The 21,020-nt window shown below is 39.9% G+C and overlaps 2 protein-coding genes across 2 annotated transcripts in view; both read left to right on the top strand.

Moving 5' to 3' along the window:
- ARHGAP6 (Rho GTPase activating protein 6) overlaps positions 1-21,020 on the top strand; it is a 348,770-nt gene that overhangs the window by 39,394 nt on the left and 288,356 nt on the right. The gene's annotated exons all lie outside the window — the stretch shown is intronic.
- Positions 10,438-11,607, top strand: LOC133385006 (signal transducing adapter molecule 1-like). The gene has a single exon (XM_061627104.1). The coding sequence runs from the start codon at positions 10,482-10,484 to the stop codon at positions 11,535-11,537; it is 1,056 nt and encodes a 351-aa protein (XP_061483088.1). The 5' UTR covers positions 10,438-10,481; the 3' UTR covers positions 11,538-11,607.

The following is a 21,020-nucleotide window of genomic DNA, read 5'->3' as shown; positions in this document are numbered from 1 at the left end:
AGGGGTGAGGGGGATATTTTCATTGAACATGGTAGAACGTGAAAAATCCCTACTGGCTATAGTATACAGCCACTCTCATGGCTGTATAATCTGATAAATAAATGGCCTACCATTTATATGAGCTAGTCTGAATCCCTGGAGAGCTGCTTCAACTTAGTGTAGAGAGTACTTGACTATATAAATCAGTGAGCCCACTTGGTTTGAGGCAATTTCCTATGTAATTACATGTCCATAATTTGTTTTGATTTTTGTGGTAATTTCCTTTCCTTGTACTCTTATGAAAATGCTCCTCTTTGTGACTTGGAAAGCAGCATTATTCAAAATGCTACAGAATAATGGATAAAGTTAATAGTGTTCTAGATGTACTTGTAATTCTTCAGGGTGTTTGCTATTTACTTCTAAAGCAATATAATGGATTGTAAACCCAGTTCAAACCATGGTTATTAATTTGCTGTCTGACACAACAAATCATGTTTAATCTTCTAGCAAACATAACCATAGGTAAGCTTCTTTTAATCATGCTTTGGCATAATGTTTGAATGGAGCCATTGGGCTGGCTCACAACCAATGTCAAGCTAGGGTTTGGTATACACGGCTGAGACCTGAGCTTCTGTGTTCCCTCTCTCCTCTTATATTTCCCTGAACTAGTTATATACCAAGTCATGCAGACGGCAGTTTGCTATTGCATCTGAACCAGCAAGCTATGGCTTATGTTTGCCCTACAAATGAAGATTGTAAACCAGGGATGAATTCCTCTACATAGATTTTGTTTTATTTTTTTGCATATAGGCCCAATTCACACCTAACACAAAGCCACATCATGGCTTAGCTTGAAGAGCAAAGATGCAGGTTCCTAGGGGAGGGTGTCAGTCCTGCTGCTGCCATCCTCTCTGGGACTAAGCAGCATAAATCAACTTAAAACCAGTTAGGGGTGAGGAGAGTTCGTTGTGGATAAAAACACCCCCCCCAAAAGAGATTCAGGTGTTATAAATTTAAACGTGTTCACTGGATCAGTGAACATATTTTTGATTTAAAAAAAAAAAAAAAGAAGCCAGGAGAATAAAATACTTATACCTGGCACCTAAAAGTCCGTAACATGGACACCAGGTGAACGTCTCTGGGGATGTCCTGTAAATAGGGCATGACAACCAAAAAGGATCCCTCCCTGGTCACCACCTGCTGTGCTTCATTAGGTAGCCTTGGACTGGGCAGGTGTATATGTCGTTGAAATAATTGCAGCAGGAGGTTACAAGACCACGGACAAGTGTTACAAGGCCATCTCTGACCAGACAGGTTTGTAGTTGGTAATTAGTTTCACTTTACTATTTCTCCAAGTTTGCATTAATGAATGCTGCATTTTTATTCACTTTTTTATGTGCTGATTTATTTATCTGATTTTTTGATAAATTTTCATAAATTTACTATTTGTTATCCAATTTTGTTACTGGATAGAAATACTGTAAATTAACTTTCACATCCGATATAGGCAGATGTGTACAATTATGATTATAAATATGGCTGTTACATAATAACAAGAAGGAAGGTGGGGAAAATCTAAATGTGTCTGGCATCTTTGAAATTGTTTTTATATATGAAATTGTTTTGTATATGTTTTTATTGTTGAGATAAGTGGAATCTAATCAATCTATCAATACAGAATAGTCGTAGACAATCCTGAAGGAACTGTAAGTATACTGCAAATGAAGGCTAGTAGAAGACAATGGTATGGTGGCTTTTGACTCTGCTTATTCCACGTTTTTCACAGTACACTTTGGCTGAGGCCTTGCCAGCCATGAAAGAAAGCATAGATAATAGAGTCCAATATTGCATTAACAATATTAGACATTAAAGTTGCAATGAATGATGTCAGGAAACAAAAGTGCCGTAAATCATCAGTCACAGTATTTCTAATACCTAAGGGAGTTCAAAATTGGGCAAGAACTGTCATGAGTCCTAGAGTCAAGATATTTCCTTAATTGTGCCAGAGAATTCTTGTTTCAGACTCATGGAAGACTTACTAGAATCTAGTAGTGAGGTGCATGTGCATGGTGGTATTGTAAAAAAAAAAAGTTGCTTATTGCAGCTGAAATTTTACTTTGGTTATGATGAACAAGTTAGATAACAGGCAGGCCCCACTTTACGGCGCTTTGCCTTTTGGCGTTCTGCTAATGCGGCGGCTTTCAATTAGGGAAAGTCCCCACTTTAAGGTGCTTCTTCCACCTTTACGGCAGTTTTTGCTCGTCGTGTGCCATTTTCGTGTCATTTTCATGCAATGCACACCATTATCTTCAATGGGTTCCACTTTTCGGCGGTTTCTGCTTTCTGACGGCAGTTCGCAACGGAACCTGCCGTATAAGCAGGGGCTGCCTGTATTGGGTTGCCTATTTCACTCTTGGGTGTGGTTTACTTGGGTAAGCAATGTAATATGTGAAGTGTAAGATCTCTCTGCAGGACCACATAACCCCAAAAGTATACTTTAATGTGCAGATGGTGTCATGGGTGAAATTTGTGAAATATGCAGCTAATTAATTTGTTTCCTGACTGAACGTACAGATTTGGAATAGGTATGAAGTAGAGTTGCCAGTTCAGAAGCATCCCAAACGCTGAGATTTCAGAGGTGGGCCTGAGTGATGGCATTAAGCATGATACATTAAGCATCAACCACAATTGCTTGGAGCATACCATTCAAACAAAACAATTCTCTGATAGGAAATTAAGACAGAAATCCTAGCTAAAAGATGGAGATTGGATAGGGAACATTTAATCTAGCCTATTTGCTTCTGGCAAGAAGGGCTTAAGTGCCCTCAGGCCAGTCACCAGAAGACTATTGTAGGAAGAAAGGAGCCTAGTGTTGTAGAGATGTTAGATGCGAGCAATCAGGAGTAAAGATGGATGCTCCTGAAGGCTGCAATTCTAAGCACATTTACTAAAGTACTAAGCCCCATAGAACTCAATAGGACTTACTTCTGAGTAGATATAGTTTGGATTGTGCTGCTGGTAAAACTTTAGGGATCCTCAGCAAAGTTATCCATATCCAAGTAGGGTTGGCAACCCCCTGCCTGGAATGTCCTGCCCCTATCTTGTAACATGGCTGATCCAAACTTCTTTACAGATTTGACCTTCACTTCAGAAAAAGGTCTGAGAAATGAGTAAGAGTAAGAAGATTCTCTACCCTTCTCTGTCTACATTGTGGGCTGCTATAAACTCACTTTGATAGCAAACCCAATTCCAGTGAATAACTGATAGAAAGAAAACACACATGGTTTGGTCTACCTTCACAGGCAGCAGTTTAGGAACAACAGTTGCAGCCACACTTCCCAGTATGTGAATTCTCTTTTACCACTATTAGGCAAGAAACAAACGGTCATGCAACCAACAAGGTACATAATCAGTGAGTTTAAGGGGGTTGAGCTGAGCAGATGGAGTCACTGTTGTTGTTTCTATGGATGTAAGGGAGTGAGGTTAAAGATAAATGAAATGCTAATAGAAATAGAAAAACAAAAGACAGCGATGATTTCCTAAATGCGATACCATACCAAAAAACAAGATACCTATGAGTTAAGGCAGAAAACTCAACATCCCTCAACTAGTCAGGATTCCTAACCAAAAACCAAAACTAAAAAAATTCTGGCGGCCAGTCAGTCAATGTCACAGAAATCCCCATGCAGCACAACCTGACTTGGGGGCTGCAGTTAGTGCAGAATGCTGAGGCATGATTCCTGACATGAATGAGACGCTGTCAGCACATAACACCTCTGCTCTGACATTTGCACTGGTTGCTGCTTTGCTACTAAGCCAAGTTCAAGGTGTGGTTTCCATGTTATGGGTGCCACATAGTACTTGTTCTGTTCTTGTAATACATCAGTCCTTTAATGTAGCAGTACCTACACTTTGGAACTCCCTGGATATTGACATTAGGCAGAAGACTTCATTGTACCCTTTTCAGCACCTGCTAAAAACATTTTTCTTTAGGCAAGCCTACCCAGGCATGTAGAAGTTATTGTGTTTATAATCTGTTTTAACTCATTTTTGGTTTTATTATGTTGAATGTTTTTAAATACCCGTCTTTCACTGGTTTTGCCAGTAATTTTATTGTTTTGATTCCTTCTGTAAACTGCTTTGAGATCTTTTTTTTTTACAATAAAGTGGTATATAAATGTTGTAAATAAAATACATAAATAAATTTTGGACTCACTGTGGCCCTTTCCACTTTTAGGAACAAAGGAATCTGCCTTATACAGACTCTGGCCATTTGGTACCATCTAGTTCAGTACTGATGACATGGACTAGCATTAGCTCTTCATGATTCCACACAATGGACTGCCTTCAAGTCGATTCCAACTTATGATGACCCCATTAATAGGGTTTTCATGGTAAGCGGTATTCAGAGGTGGTTTACCATTGCCTTCCTCTGAGGCTGAGAGGCAGCGACTGGCCCAAGGTCACCCAGTGACCTTCATGGCTATGTTAGGATTCAAACCCTGGTCTCCCACTCTAACCACTACATCATGTCTTCAAGAAATTGAATGTTGGACCTTTGCATGCAAAGCATATGCCCTACAACTGAGGTACAGCCCTTCCCCTGTTTTAAACAAGTGTCTTTTAAAATTGTTCTTTTGAATTCACTAATGAATGCACATCATACCAAGGGCAGATACACACCATTCATTTAAAGCACATTCAACACACATTTGAAGCACATGAATGACACCACAGAATCATGGAAACTGTAGTTTAAGGGTAGTGGGAACTATAACTGTGAGGGGGAAACTACACTTCCCAGGATCCTTTAGGGGAAGTCATGCCCTTTAAATGCAAGTTGGATGTGCTTTAAATGTATTGTGTGGATCTGCTTCATAAACTTTGCCACATGTAAATCGTTTTAATTAATTTTATAAAATGGAAATGAGCTATAAAGCTATAAAGTTTACTGGGTGACCATGGGCTACTCACTATCTCTCAGCCTAATCTGCCCCTCAGGATGAAAACAACGGAGGGGAACCACCCCAAAGAAGAAGGGCTCACTTAAAATGTGGAGGAAATATTAATGTACAACCATAGTGTGAAATCAGATACATATCAAGAAATAGTATGAAGAATTATTTATATAAACATGACTGTCAGAGATGTTTATTATTTACACAACTTGCAAACATATTTATAATGTAATCTTATGTCTGTTTACTCAGAAGCAAGTCCCAATATATTCAATGTGGCTTACTCAAACAGGGAAGCGTGCACAGAACTGCAACCTCAAGTGATAAGGAACTTCAGTCACCCAACCCAAAATTCAGATTCATGCCACTTTAAGCTGTTTTGCAACTGTTTATACTTGTTTTTATGGTTATTAGTTTTTAAAGGGATTTATATCTTATTGTGAGCTGCCTTGGTGTCCAGTCGGCAAGCCTATCTCACAGGGTTGTTCGAAAGACTACACACACACACACACGATGTAAAAATACATACACTGCTTGTAATAGTTTTTTGTCAAAACCAGTTGGACATTGCAGAACATTTAAAAATAAAATCAAATCAATATTACTTTCCTACATAATAAAAGCAGTGATACCTATGTAAGCCCTGCTTAATTGCTTTTAAAAAAGGATTGGAGGGGGAGAGAAAGATTTACAACATAAATACAATCCTTTGCTATGTTCAGTCAAAAGTCCCTTTAATTTACAGCACAATCCTAATCATGTCTACTCAAAAGTAAGTCCTATTGAATTCAATGGGGTTTACTCTGAGTATGTGGGATTAGTATTGCAGCTTTACTCCCAGACAAGCAAGTATTGGATTAAAGCTTCATATTGGGAAGGTTTGGAAAACATTGCCCTCTTCAACAGCCCAGGAAAATTTAAAGTTGTTTGACTCCTGCACACAAGAGAGAAAAAGACTGAAAGCTATATACTTACTCAATTTATGAGATTTTAAGATAAGCAGGAAAAAACCATTTTCTGGCCTTGCAATGGGGTCTAGCTTACTGCCTGGAGGTCAACAAATGATAACCCTGACTTCACTTATTGGCTACAAACCTGAAAGGGAAGGGTTAGAGCAGCCAGCTACGAGCTCATTTAACAGAAGTTGTGGGGGGGGGAGCTGACATTTTGGTGTATATCTCGAGAATCAGACCACCTGGAAATGTATCTTTTTCATAAATGAAAGCTGAGAGTCTGGAGATTAAGGTGACTTACCTGGAGACTAGGGTTGCCAGGTTCTTGGCCTGAGACTGATCCTGTATCTTTAGGAGAAGAGACGGTCAGCCAAGTGCAGGTGTTCTTGCAACTCTGTAATGAGAAAAACCACAAAGTGGAATTCTCCCTCCCCCCTGCACAACTTTTAAAGATACAGAAGACCTCTTGGTTGCCAGGCCCGGCCTCCAAGAGGTCTTCTGTATCTTTAAAAGTTGTGCAGGGGGAAGGGAGAATTCCACCTTATGGTTTTTCCCATTACAGTGTTGCAAGAACACCTGCACTTGGCTGACCACCTCTTTTCCTAAAGATACAGGATCAGTCTCAGGCCATGGACCTGGCAACCCTACTGGAGACCCAGAGAGGACCCGCAAAATCTGGAGTCTCCAGGCGAATACTGGAGACTTGGCAACCCTATTATGAAGGCATGCATAATACCTTGGAATCTAATAGTAGAATATATATTTGTTTAATCTCTTAAATATTGACTCTATAAGAAGACTCTCAGTTGACTCTTTCAGCCTGATTCTCAGAAGCTTTGATCAGTTTTTCTGATTAACCTTGATCCAAAATATTTGACTTCAGAATTTTAGTGTGTTCTGTTTGTATGCACATAGATCTACCTTACCATATTACAGATCCATATTGTGCAAGAGACTACAGTTTTGAAGCCTTGCTAATCAGCAATATTTAGTAATAATTCCTGCATGGCATGATTTTAAAGAATTCTGAAACTCTGCTTGTTTATGGATAAGGTGTACAGATGGAATGAGTTGTTGCTGGTTTCCTTGCTGATTGGCTTGTATATCTAGATTGTAGTCATAACACTGTCAAGTCCTAAATGTATTTCTAATATGATGGACAACATCAAAATGCTTTGTTCACAGCAGTTGTTCTGGCACTGCTGAACCCGTTATTTTTGATGTTGTGATCTTACAGCTGGAACCTCTTATTCCTTTGTATGCCTTTTCCTTTGGCTCACCTTAAGCTCTGTGAAATTTCCATGCTTCAGTTGATACATCAAAAAATAATGGAAATCTAGTATAAGGAGAAAAAACTATGGGTTTTTTTTGTAATTGCTTATGACCTGCTCTTCCTTCCTGAAAGAAAGCCAAGGGGACTAACAACAAGCACAGGAAAAAAATACTGATAAATATTGCAAGCAGAACAGTATATCAAAAATAAAAAGACAAAAGTTAAATTTATCAGTAATACAATGACAGTGTAATCCTATTTATGTCTACTCAGAAATAAGTCCCATGGAGTTCGACTGTCTGGTATATGATTGCAGCCAAAATCTTTTAGATCCATAAAAATAAATACAGTAACAATTTCAATTGATGACAAAGTCATTTTGGCTAACAACTGTTCAATAAACATATACAGGGATTAAAAAACATATCACTCTGTCAAAGCTACTAATATTAATAAGCATAATAACACCACAGTTGTTACTGCACAATGTCTTACACCATAATTCTCATATACAATAAAACAACACTGATAAACAACACAATCAACATTAGCAAATAAACCAATGAACAGAGGAGGCAGCTTCAGTATGAGTATATAAATTCATACTTTATGTATTAATTTTAGAGGGCAAAGATAAGAAATGCAGCAAGAGCTAAGAGAGAAGAAATATTATTAACCAGTGTTACCTATAATTGCCTGAAGAGAGTTTTTTTTAAAAAAATCCATGATTGACTGCTAATTCTGCATTTTCGCCAGAATCAACCCAGTTATCCCCACTGTCACTGAGGCTTTCTGTTCAAATTGCCTTCTCCTCTCTTAGCAAAGGAGTTCTCATTTTGTATTGCTTAACTCATTTCCCCTCAGATAAAAAATGGTGGTGCCTTCATCCTGCCACAATCTCTGAAGTGGCAACTACTAAAGGGGAGGCTACCAAAGACCCCCCCCCCCAAGGAGTTCTACTTTATTTATTTATTTATTGTACTTATATACCACCCCATAGCCGAAGCTCTCTGGGCGGTTTACAGTAACTAAAAACATTAAAACAAATATACAAATTTAAAAACATCTTTTAAAAACAATTAAAATTTTTTAAACAATTTAAAAAACACACTAAAATGCCTGGGAGAAGTGCAGTTGCCTCCACTGGTGCAAGCACATCACCTGTGATGGGCTCAGGAGATACCCTCCTTCCTCTGTGAAAAGGTGCATGAAGTGGAATCCATACATGAAAATGTTGACGGGACTTGGGTGGGGCTTCTGTGCCTAGGACTGCAGATGTTCCTCTCAGTTTGCCTTCTGGCTTGCCTCTGTCATTGACAGTGGCAGGAACAGGGTCTAGATACAGCGTAACATGCTCCTAAATAAGTTGCTGCTTTCATTGTTAATACTGTTGCTAAACCAAGGTTTGATCTTCTTGGTTAACTTTCCTGAGCAATTTGTGCATGTTTCATCTTTTAAAATCCCCTGTGTCCTATGGTTTATTGGTGTTTTCATGTAATTCTTTTTCTCACCTCCCACCCATGCTTTTGAAAGTGAGAATATTGGTCTTACCATGCATGTTTTGGAAGAATTTAACAATGCTTGCAGTGTATTTTTTAACAGTTTAAAATGATGTGCATGAAAATGAGAACAAACTAAAATATTCTTAGCTGATTGCTCATCAACAGGTTCCCTATGATTTGGCAGCTGTAGTCAAGGAAACAAGCTTAATAATTTTGTGCTTTATGTTCTTACAGAGATACAAAGATAAAATTGTTCATAAGATAAAACTGTTAAAAGTTACATGAGCCTGAATGCAGGGAATTCAGATCTAATAGACATTTTAAAGTGAGCCACTATGGATTAAGGATATGCTGGAATTGCCTGTAGGTCTCTGGAGTAGTAGATGCATCATCATACAGTGCAAGTGAGTTTCTCTTGGGCTGGTTGGCAAGTGCACAACAAAAATAATATCTGAAGTTACTATTTGCATATCAAAGGAAGCATCTATTTATGCCATTACATTAGTCCCTTGAAATGCTTTGGACAGCCAGTTTTTCCTGGACAACAGCAATAGGGGGAGGGAGAAGATTACCCCCCCACTCTACTGCTTACAGCCCCTAGGCTGATTAGACTTTTACATTGCTGCTGTTTACATAACAAAAATGTTTAAAAGTCCTGTCTGTCATGCTCAGAGATTGTTGATACCTGCTGACATGTCAATTGTTAAATAATAATAATAGAAATGGTTCTTAAGTTAGGTGTTAATGTATAATTGAAATTTCTTCTTTTGTAACACTAAGATCAAAATGGACTAATAGAGGTCTCTAAGTCTTACCCTTGTACATCCCTTTGTAAAGCTGAAACTGTATATATTTTTATACTTCTACCAGTAATTTAAAATGAATTTCAGAGTGATTTAATTAAATTGGAGTAGCTGACTTCTAAATTTTGTTCAGTCGTGTTCAGATAGCAGCCTGTGGGATGCATTAGAAGTGTATTTGACAGGTCAGTCTAAAGGCAGATGTTATTGCATTCATTACTATGAATAGCATTGGCTAATGTTTAACTTATGGCTAGAATCTATATCAACTGATTGCTAAGAAATGAGTCCTTTGTTACATGTATGCAAACATTTCTCCCTCATCTTCTGTGAATTTATTAGAAATTATTTTCTTCCAAATAGCCTTGTGGTGCTCTATGCAGAAGTTGCTTTCTTCCCATCCAAATCCCACTCCCTGATAGCCCTGGATCAGGTGGCCTGACCCAGGATGATCCAGGGCTATCTCAATTCTACTGAGTTAAAGCCCAGATTCACCTGCATCTGCACTTCATGTCCATTAATTTCAGTGGGTCTTCTCTGAGTAGGACTAGCATTGAATACCAGCCTTAAACCAAACCTGCTTCTCCTTTTCAGGAACCAGCACACCATACTGGGTGATGACATCTTTAGAGGTCTCCAAATCAGCACAGATTGGAAATGTTTTGTCTGTCATTTTGATTCAAAATAGCACCTAATAGTTTCCAAACATAGACTAAAACCTGCTCCTCAGTCTCAGGAATTATTGTGCTAGATTTAACTATAATAGAAGTATCCCAATCAGTGTAGTTCATAATGTTTCATTCTGCCATCTTGATTCAAAATAATGTCCAGTATCCAAATATAGATGAAAACTAGCCCTACATTTTGGTAACCATTGTACAAAGGTTGCCAATAGTATTTCAAGAGGCATACCGATGTATAGAGAACAGATGGAGTGACAGATGGACAAACAACTCTCCAAAATATGTAGCAGACTAGAAGAAGTAATTCATTAAATTGAAAAATTAAAAGCACTCATGGTGGAATGGACAGATGAATTCAAGAACGATCCCCAACTTAGTCTGATATCTGCTATGATAAAGAATCTTAAGGAGCAAGGTGTTATGTTTCCAGTTATTGGTTCACAGGCTGCAGAACAAGCAAAAGCAAGCCCAGCTCTAGTAGCTAAAGATCCTGGAATAGTAGCAAACAAAAAGGAAGAGGAGGACCTAGCTAAAGCCATTGAATTGTCACTTAAGGAACAAAGACAACAACAAACAACGCTTTCCAGTCTTTATCCAAGCACCTCAAGCCTCTTAACAAATCACAAGCATGAGGGCCGAAAGGTTCAGGCTATTTATGACTTTGAAGCTGCTGAAGATAATGAATTAACATTTAAAGCTGGAGAACTTATCACTGTGCTTGATGACAGTGATCCAAACTGGTGGAAAGGTGAAACTCATCAAGGGACAGGATTATTTCCTTCTAATTTTGTAACTGCTGATCTTCCTGCTGAACCAGAAATGATGAAAGCCGAGAAGAAAACAGTGCAATTTAGTGATGAAGTTCAAGTTGAAACAATTGAACCAGAGCCTGAACCAGTTTATATCGATGAAGATAAAATGGACCAACTGTTACAAATGTTGCAAAGTGCAGATCCAACTGATGATCAGCCAGACCTCCCGGAGCTGATCCATCTTGAAGCAATGTGCCATCAAATGGGACCTCTCATTGATGAAAAGCTAGAAGACATTGACAGGAAACATTCAGAGCTCTCAGAGCTCAATGTTAAAGTGATGGAGGCACTCTCTTTATATACCAAGTTGATGAATGAGGATCCAATGTATTCGATGTATTCAAAACTACAAAACCAACAGTATTATATGGCTCAATCTGGTGTTTCTGGCTCTCAGGTTTATCCAGGGCACCCTCAAAGCAATGCATACTTGGTAGCAGGAAATGCACAGATGAGTCATGTTCAAGCTTACAGTCTTCCATCGGAGCAACTTCCGCCTCTGAATCAAAGCACAGTTCCTCCAGCAGCAAGCTCTGGATTACCTACCCAGCCTGTTCAGACACCTTACACAAAGTAATAATGGATGTTGTTTGGTTCTTTTATTGTTTGTTTGTTTTGTTTTCTTGATTTATTGTATTTATTGTATTTATACATTGCTTGTTTTTTATCTTTTTGTACACCGCCCAGAGAGCCTTCGGGCTTAGGGCGGTATATAAATTAAATTAAATAAATAAAATAAATAAATTAAACCAAATGTGTTGAGAGGAGGAAAATGGAAGGGAGAGCACTGGGAACTTATGGGTCAACTCTGATCTTCCAAACCATGGTTTATAAGATTATCTGAATTTGTTAGCATTGGAGTTGAATGCTGACAGAAGCTGAACTGTAACAGGATCCCTATTGACCCTAGATATAATCACTCTGGGTTTCAGAAAACTTACATTTATTATAGGAAATACACTCTGGTTAGGAAAGATCCTAGTTCTGCCTAACTAAGTTAGAGATGCAAAGAGCCATGCTTGCTCTTTCATGTCTGCAGGAGACAGAGAAAGGAAAAAATGTCTCCTCTCCCAAGGTGGGATGAAGAAGGGAGAAGTAGGAAATGAGGTCAGCAACTTCTAAGAGTATCAGTCTAGCACCTGAAGGAAGGCCAGCACAGGTTAAGTCAGAAAAACAATCTAGGAAGCCCACAGGTCCCCCTCTCTATCTACCCTTCCCCATGCAAACCTGCCAACCTCTCTGCTAGCTGAGTTGCATCCCAGCATTTTCAACATAATTGTCAAATGCAGGGGTTCACAGAGGCATGCAGTTAATGACAGATAAGGCCAGACCATAAATCTGCCAGGTAGGAGGAACCAGGGAGTCAGCCAGCATGTTTTACCATTTGGGAAGCACCAAAGGAAGAGGCAGAGAAGTCCTTAAGGAAGTCCAAATGTCCAGAAACCAAGAGGTCTGTTCAGGCAGGGCAGGGTTCAAGACACAAGTTTAACCGGAGAGCTGGAGTAATGTCTGCAGCAAGGGTTGATGTTGACTCTAGCAAGGAGACTCCCTTCCAGCCTTTTGTACTCTGCATGCTGGCCCAGGTGCTTCCAATCAGCCTGTGTTCTTGTGAGCTCTCCTGCTCCTTAATTGTGCTGATTGCCTTTGTTGCTGCAACACCTGTTGGTGTCTTCTCTCTGCTGGGGAAGGGGCAGCCTCCTGGTCACTTTCTGATTCTGACAGGCAGGCTCCCTCAGAGGCTTGTCTCTGGTCTGGTGAAGGGTCCTGGGCTTTCTCCCTGCTTGCTCCCTCTCCTGGGTCTGCGGTCTCCCATTCTTCTTCCTCCTCGGATGAGTCCGCTGAGGGGGACATGACAATAATTCAGTCCTCGTCTTTACTTCCCTATTAATTTGCAAGTTGATGTGATAGAACAGCCGTTGAAAAAGAAAACAAATGTAATTTCTCCTATTGCACCAAATTGAAATAAGACCTTTCAGACATGAAATCAAGGTGATCAAGAAGGTGGAGGTGGTCCAGCTTCAAGCATGCTTGGAGGAAACTGGTTATTTGAATCCAGTCCAGTCTGGCTTCAGTCCTGGCCATGGCACTAAAACCACTTTGGTTGATGACATCTGTTGGGAGATGGGAGGGATGTGACTCTGATTGTTCTCCTTGATCTCTCAGCTCTTTTGATACTGTTGAACATGGTTACCTTCTGGAGAGTCTCAGGAAGGTAGGGATTGCCACTCTGTGCTTCAGTGGTTCCACTCATACTTCCAGAGCCGCTTGCAAAAAATAGTTATGGGAGGCTGTTGTTGAGTGCCACTGTCTTGTGGTGTTCCGCAGAGTTCCATTTTGCTGTTTAACATCTATATGAAGCCATGCTGTTTAACATATATATGAAGCCACTGGGAGGTGTCATCAGGAGATTTGGAGTGAGGTGCTATCAATATGCAGATGACATCCAGTTCCGTCTCTCTGTTTCATCTGGATCAGGAGAGGCACTTGAGGTGCTGAATTGGTGATTGGAGGCTGTAATGTGGGTTGGATGTGGGCCAATAAATTGCAGCTGAATCCTGAAAATCAGAGGTGTTATGTGTCCAGAGTTCTCATGTCCAGGAGGTGAGGAGGTGGTCTGTTCTAGATGGGGTTGCTCTCCTCTGGAAGAGCAGGTCTGCAGCCTGGAGGTCCTCCTGGATCCATCATTGCTGCTGGATGCTCAGGTGGCCTCAGTGGCTAGGAGTGCTTTTTTCCATTTCCGTCTAGTTCACCAGCTTTGGCTCCTTTTGGACAGAGATTACTTGGCCTCACAGTACTCCATGCTCTAGTAACTCCCAGACTGGATTATTACAGCATGCTCTACATGGGGCTGTCCTTGAAAATGACTTGGAAACTTCAATTGGTCCAAAATCCAGTGGCCAGATTACTGGCTGTGGTTCCTTTTAGAACTCATACAACCTGTTTTAAAACAGCTGTACTAGTTGCCAGTTTGTTTCCGGGCCCAATTCAAGGTGCTCATGTTAGTGTTGAAAGCCCTAAACGATTTAGGTCCCAAATATTCCTCCATCCCTACAAACCCTCTCAGCTGTTGAGATCAGCAGAGGGAACTCTTTTGGTAGTTCTGCCACCCTCAGAAGGTCGGTGGGTAGGAACAGGGCATTCTCTGCCGTGGCCCCTAACTAGTGCAACTCCCTCCCCGCAGAGGTGCATCTAGCAACTTCACTATACAGTTTTGGGCAAATGTTGAAGATGTGCCTGTTTACCCTGGCCTTTGACACCTGAGATACATATTTTTAAGACCTACTATATTTTTTGTGATGTGATTTTAGGTTGTTGTTAACTGTTTTTAATTATATCTCTTAACTGTGTATTTTAAGGACAGGTAATTAATAATAAATAAATAAATGGTTGACTCAGTGTTTTACTCTTACTTTCTTGGAGAGTGGTTCTAGGATGTTAACATGATACCTGTATGATTTTGAATCAAATCCAGTGTTCCTGTGTGCTGTCTAGTCTGAAGAGTAAAGAACTTTTTCTAAAAAGCTTGCTTGTTGTGGGGAATATGAAGTGAAACAAGTTACCTGCATCTGTTAAAGGGTAACTGGATTTTCTTAGCACTCGGATATCAGTACTGAATGACTGATATATTTTGTGCAATTATTACGTTTGCTCTTTCTTTAGGTGTCACAGGCATATATTGGATGTTGCTAGTCTCATGTCTCTTCTCCTTACTGGCACTGCTGGATCTTTGCTGTATTGCTTGAAAACCTTATAGCTCGGTAGAACAATGAACATTTTTGATTTATACTATTTGTCATGTACATTATAGTAAGGGGATAAACCTAAAATGTTCCACAGGTTCTTAGGTAAGGTAGTTGGCTCTTAAAAGTGTTCAAACGTGTGCATGGCAAGGCTTGGCAGGACAAAACCTCAAATTCCATTCTCCAGCTTAATTAGAAATGTTTGCCACTGATATTCCTGTTGCTGTTTGTTTTACTGACAATAGCCGCTGGAGATGTACACTGTAGATTCTTTGGTATTCATCTTAAAATCCAGATTCCTTGAAACCTGTTTATCCTACTACAGGTTGGAGTGTTAGTGACTGACTTCATTTTATCCTAATGACCATTATGGTCCCATTGGTTTCCTAAACAACTGAAAAGTACAATATTATACAGCCACAAGAGTGGCTGTATACTATAGCCAGCGTGGAGTTTTCACATTCCGCAATGTTAAATTGAAAATACCCCCCATGCCATTCTGATGCTTCCCATAAGCTCATTTCAAAACAAAACCTTACAAAACTTACAGTACTGAACTCAGAAACACTTGCTTAACAAACCTCTCAATTTTCATGGTGATACATAAAACAGTCAGAGAGAATTGAGAGTTCAACGTCTAAAAAGAGAGAGAAAACCTCAGAGCCCTTTTGGACTTTTTTTTCTGAGAGTTCTCATAATCTGTTGAAATTCATTAAAAATCAGCCATGTTCACAGAGTACCTGTAATCCTAATACTGACCTTGCCCCATACTCTGACCTTCATCTTCTGCAGTTTAAAAGTTAAAAAAATGCCTGGCTGATTTTTAATTAATTTAAGAAATTTTGGCTGGCAGCCTATGATAATGCGGGGCATGCTCAGTAAGAACCAACTGTCAGTGTTCTAAAAGCCTCACAGCTGCTGGGATTGGCTAATCAGGGGTCCACACCCACACCAGACTTTAATTTTACTTGAGACAGTCAGGGCTTCCCTCAGAGAATCCTGGGAAGTGTAGTTTGTGAAGGGTGCTGAGAGGAGACTGCTATTCCACTAAGAGAGCTTCAGTGGCCAGACTGGTTTAACAGTCAGCCACTCTGAAGGTCTGTGAGGCGTACAAGACGTCTCCTAGCAACTCTTAGCACCCTTCACTAACTACACTTCCCAGGATTCTTTGAGAGAAGCCATGACTGTACAAAGTGAAATAACGGCCTGGTGTGGATGTGGCCAGGGACAGCTTTGGTTTACATTTGGGTGGGAGGTTACATGTGCCTGCTGTAGAATAAAAAGGTGGGGGAAATGCTGAAAAGCAATGATACTGTTCACAATGTTTTCCTTTTGCTCTCTGCTATCTTTTTGGCACCTTTTGAAGACGTTTCATCTTTTAACAAGCCTTTTAAGTTGAGACCTATCCCAGTCTGCACCTGTGTTAGAATTGCTTTTAATATGTTTTCTTTAATAATGTTTTTAACCCCTTTTTTAAAAAAAGATGTTTTTAAAGCTTTTTTAAAAATGTTTTTAATGTTGTTTTGTTTTAATGTATTTTAAGGTCTTTTTATGATGTTTTAAAGTGTTTTTATCGTTTGTTTACCACCCTGGGCTACTGCTGGGAGGAAGGGTGGGATATAAATAAACAAACAAACAAACAAACAAACAAATAAATAAATAAAGGAAAGTGGCTTCCCTTCTGCCCAGTACCCACCCACCCAATCTCCTCTCCCTCCCCCTCCCCTCCCGGCTCTCTCCCAGGTCAGTGTTGGACTACGACCTGGGAGACCAGGGTTCGAAACCCCACACAGCCATGAAGCTCGCTGGGCGACCTTGGGCCAGTCACTGCCACTCAGCCTGAGGAAGGCAATGGTAAAACCACCTCTGAATACCGTTTACCATGAAAACCCTATGAATAGGGTTAACATAAGTCAGGATTGACTTGAAGGCAGTCCATTTCCATTTTCAAACATGGAATAAATCCCACTGAACTCAAAAAGTATTTAAACGATCAAACCTACCCTCCCTTCTCCTCCCTCCTATTCCCTCCGTCTTCCCTCCCCCTTCCTTTGCCCTTTCCTCCCCATCCCCTTCCAATCCTCTCCTTCCTCCAATTTGAAACACAAAAGGCTGTATTCACCATCATATGACATTGACCAATAAAAAGGGTTTGAAATTAATAAAATAAATTTGACACAGATTTCTAGGATGAATAATGAGGGAAATAAAATTTTCTAGATTAGATTCTCTGTAGAAACATTAGTAACACAGGAAAGAAGCAAAGTAAGAAGAACACCAACAAACATACACAAATATAATTATCTTTGGAGATGGTAGGTGTTGCCACCACTTACCATATGCTCAGAGGCACGTTACCAAATTCTTCCAAGCTACACAGCAAGTGGATTGGACTGTGAAAGACCAACCCAAATTGTGTTTGCATTCTGACAAATTTGTAGGGCAGTCCAATATCTCAGAGAGGAGGTCGGGTCTCCTGCTCCCCTGGTGCATTCACTATAGCTGCCCAATTTCCCTGCTTTTTAAAGTTTGATAGAAATATCTGTGGGCTATAGGTACGTTCTTAAACCGCAAGGTTTTTTGCCTATTAGTGAATTGTTCCATCTTTGATATTCTCCCCAGTTCTTAGTCAACATTTCAACTGTGTAGTGACTCCTCAAACATAACATCCTGTTTGTCCTCTGCCAGCATTTATAGTCCTAATCGCTATAGCATTGCTTTAGCTTGCCATCAGTGAAACTGCAATTGTAAACTAGTAAGTTGCATTGCACATGTGGCAATTGCTTGCCACGTCTGGGAAGAATGTATGAAGTACACATGTTTTATTATCTGCTTTGGCATAAGAAACAAGTGTGACAGATGAAAATTTAATTAAAAATATGAAGCTATGACTCTTTAAAAATCTGTGTTGACTTGTTTTTATCATATAGCTTGTATGATCAGGGGCGGCATGTGACTGAACAGTATGCTAGTGGAGATGGAGAGTTTAGCCTAGCCAGCTTGAACAGTGATTACCTTCATACCAAACTGTCATTAGGGGCTTACTCATTATACGGATCCCCTCATTTCCAGTAGAATTAAATTAGTTGGGCATATGTGGTTTGCTCTAGGTCCCTCAGTCATACTATAATAAGAAATATGAACTGATCAGTTAGAGCAGAGATGGATAACCTTTGGCCCTACAGATGTTTTTGGACTACAGTTCCCTTCATCCCTGACCATTGACAATGCTGTCTGGGGCTGATGGGAGTTGGAATCCAACAACATAGAGAGGGGCACAGGTTTCCCATCCCCGAGTAAGAGAATTTGGTATTGGATACCTGTTGTGATCCATCTGAATTTTACCTTGAGGTTTGCACAGTACACAATATGCTATAAGGTGGGCTCATATTGGGCTAGCATTATATGCAGAGATGCAATACTGAAAATAGGTAACAGTTAATTTCTTGGGTGTCTGGGGTTGCAGGTCTCACAAGTACTTGTAAATTCATATGTTAGCCTTAGGGGGCAATTCCCACATTGCTGTGGGGATGATACACAAGAAGATTGAACTAAATTTGTGCTTGTGGCTGATAAGTGTATATACATACTGTTTACATTGGCTTGGTACGTTAGCACCTGTTAATATTGTTTTACTATAACCAGTTTCACAGCAGTGTTTACAGTATAAGAAAAAACTCTTTCAAATAAGAGAGCACTTGGAATCTGGCATAGCTTGTTTAGAGCTTATTTGTTTAGTAATGAATTGAATTAATAAAGCTTGGTATACACTCAAAGTGTCTACTTACACATCACCAAAAAAGAGGAAAAGCATGACTAAAAAAAAAGAGGACGCATATTTATATATAGTTTGGGGGTTTCCGGTTCCGGTTGCCGACGAAGGGTGAGCTTCTCCTCGGCGGCTTAGTTGGCTTAGTAATATACGGATAATTAGCTCATGAATCCTTCTCCTTGAAGGCTTATTATATAGTTTGTATATGCTTATGTATATGTATAAATGGAAATTTAGAAATCCTTGGCTTTACTGACTGCTATGTTTCTCTTTATTTCTGTACTCTGCTTACCCAAGGAGGCTTTGTGTTTTGTTCAAAGTTTGAGACAAATCTGGGTTATGAGTCACACTTGAATTTTTCAGTGGTGGGAAGCAGCCACTGCTGCTTTGTCCTAGAATCCCAGGTATGTAACTTGATATCTGTAGCATTTGAGAGGGACTTATTCAGTCTTCAACTCCATCTTGGAACTCCGTCTACAAGCTAATCTTCACAACATCCATCTAATTTCTGTACTTTGTTTTTTCTCTGCCCTCTTACCCCCTGCTTTGTGTAACATCTTGCTCGATGAAGAGTTACAGAGAATTTGAAAACTTGCCGTACTTAGGTGACATTTTGGTTGGTGGTTTGACCAATAAGAATATTGCTCAATTGTGTATTTTGGAGTGTGTGTTTTTTTCCTGCAGAAAAACCATTACTAGTAGGAAGTTCCTTTTTGGATGGCGTAGAAGATAGTTTGAAAATGGGTAGACATGAGCCGACAATCCAGAGTGGCTGCCGCCCATCTTCCGTCAGTACGTTTTCAAGAACTGTGGCACGTACTTGCATAACATTTATGTCAAACACTATTTTTGGGGTGTTTCAGTATGTGATATAATATAATACTACGTTGTATATTTTACTATATGTTAATAATACCCAAATATGTAGATGAGAATAAGCAACTTGGGGTGTGTGCACCCCAGGAATAGGTTAGGTTTGTGGTTTAGGCATACTAATAAAAATCCTTTGATACTCTTAAGAATGGAAATAGGGGCATGCAGGTACACTTTGCACACATGTTTATCTGCACATTTAATATTTTAAAATCAAATGACTTATCGGTACAGTCTGGTTAATTCCTAAGTTTAGGCTTTGAGAGCAAATATATGTAATCTCCAAAAATGGATTCCTGGTGTTGGAATACTGGTTGCTTAATCCAATAATTAAGTATTGTCAGGCACGCTAACTGGATGTTGCCAAGACTTGGTTTAAGAAAAAAAAGCAACAATCGTATTGTAAGATTTGTCAAAGTAGAAGGAAACTAGAGTGGCCATTAAATTAGTAGGGCATTTACCATTCCTATTCATAGTCCCAGTTTAAGCCTGCACATCTTAGAATGTTATAGTAGTGAGGATTTTGAAGAAGTGTGTTTATGTTTCCTTCATTCAGTTGATGACATGTAGTGTGGTTTTCTCATACACCAATGTCATCCCTTCTAGATTCTGGGACAACCTTTGAGTGGAAAAAGGCTGCAGCTTGGGTTAATACATGCTTGTTAGCAATCCATGTGAGACATGGCTTAGTGCTTTTTCATGCTGTTTTATAGTACAGGAAGGAGCTGTGTGACAGTGGGTCTGATGCCCCCAGCTTAGCATTATAAGGGGATCTTGGAGCCAATCTACAAGTATGTTGACTGGTGTGATAGAATCTGGACTGTACTATTTCAGACTTCAGATGTGGGGGACTAAATGTACAAGCTACGTCATGTAGGACAATCTGTCTGGTACATTGGGGAGAATGATTTAGTATGGCCCTCACCCTCATTTGGTGGTCTATTATACAGAATATTTTTTTAATGTGAGGAAGCATTAAAAATATGACCTTACATTCAGAAATGGTACACACAGGCCTGGCCCTACTTTTAGGCAAAGTGAGACGTCTGCCTCAGGTGGCAGATGCTTGGGGGGGGCAGCAGCAGCAGCCTGCTGACTGCACCTTCTAAGTGCCCCAGTCATTCCCCTCTGTTGGAAGACAGACCTGTGTTACACTACACAGCCAGTCTTGCCCCCCCCCAAACTACCATGCTGTCCCATCACCATTGTTGAGATGTTCAATGGCTGGTCCATTCAGCTTCTATATGTGGAATGGAGGGTGGAGCCATCTTGTCCTTTGTCTCAGGCAGCAAAAATGTCTTGAGCTGGTCCTGGGTACACTCTAGAATTTTGTTACCTCAGTTTCCCCTGTTTTGAATAATTTATAGATATGCTCTAATGTCTTCTGCTTTTCCTTGGTTCCCCAAAAGGTTGTGGCCTAGTGAACTTAGATTACCTTTTCAGATACAGTGTATGAACAAATAAGTCTGATATATAAGAAAATACTGTTTAGGGGCAGCAAAGAGCTTATCAACGTCTTGCTATTTGTTTTTCAAAGTAGTAGGTTTACTCTAACTCAGTGATTCTACTGAGTCCTACTGTGGGCTTTCGAGCATCAGTGACGTGGTCCACAGTGAGTCCACATGCAATATTCATATTGTTTTTAACTGTATTTTTATTGTTGCTTTTATTTCTT

Source organism: Rhineura floridana, chromosome 5 (assembly GCF_030035675.1).
Source record: "Rhineura floridana isolate rRhiFlo1 chromosome 5, rRhiFlo1.hap2, whole genome shotgun sequence".
Lineage (NCBI taxonomy): Eukaryota > Metazoa > Chordata > Lepidosauria > Squamata > Rhineuridae > Rhineura > Rhineura floridana.
Note: the sequence above shows the minus strand (reverse complement) of the source record. Positions and strands in the feature narration are given on the sequence as shown.

Bases quoted from the DNA above. Each gene is read 5' to 3' on its own strand.
- LOC133385006 (XM_061627104.1), top strand. From the start codon at position 10,482: ATGGTGGAATGGACAGATGAATTCAAGAACGATCCCCAACTTAGTCTG.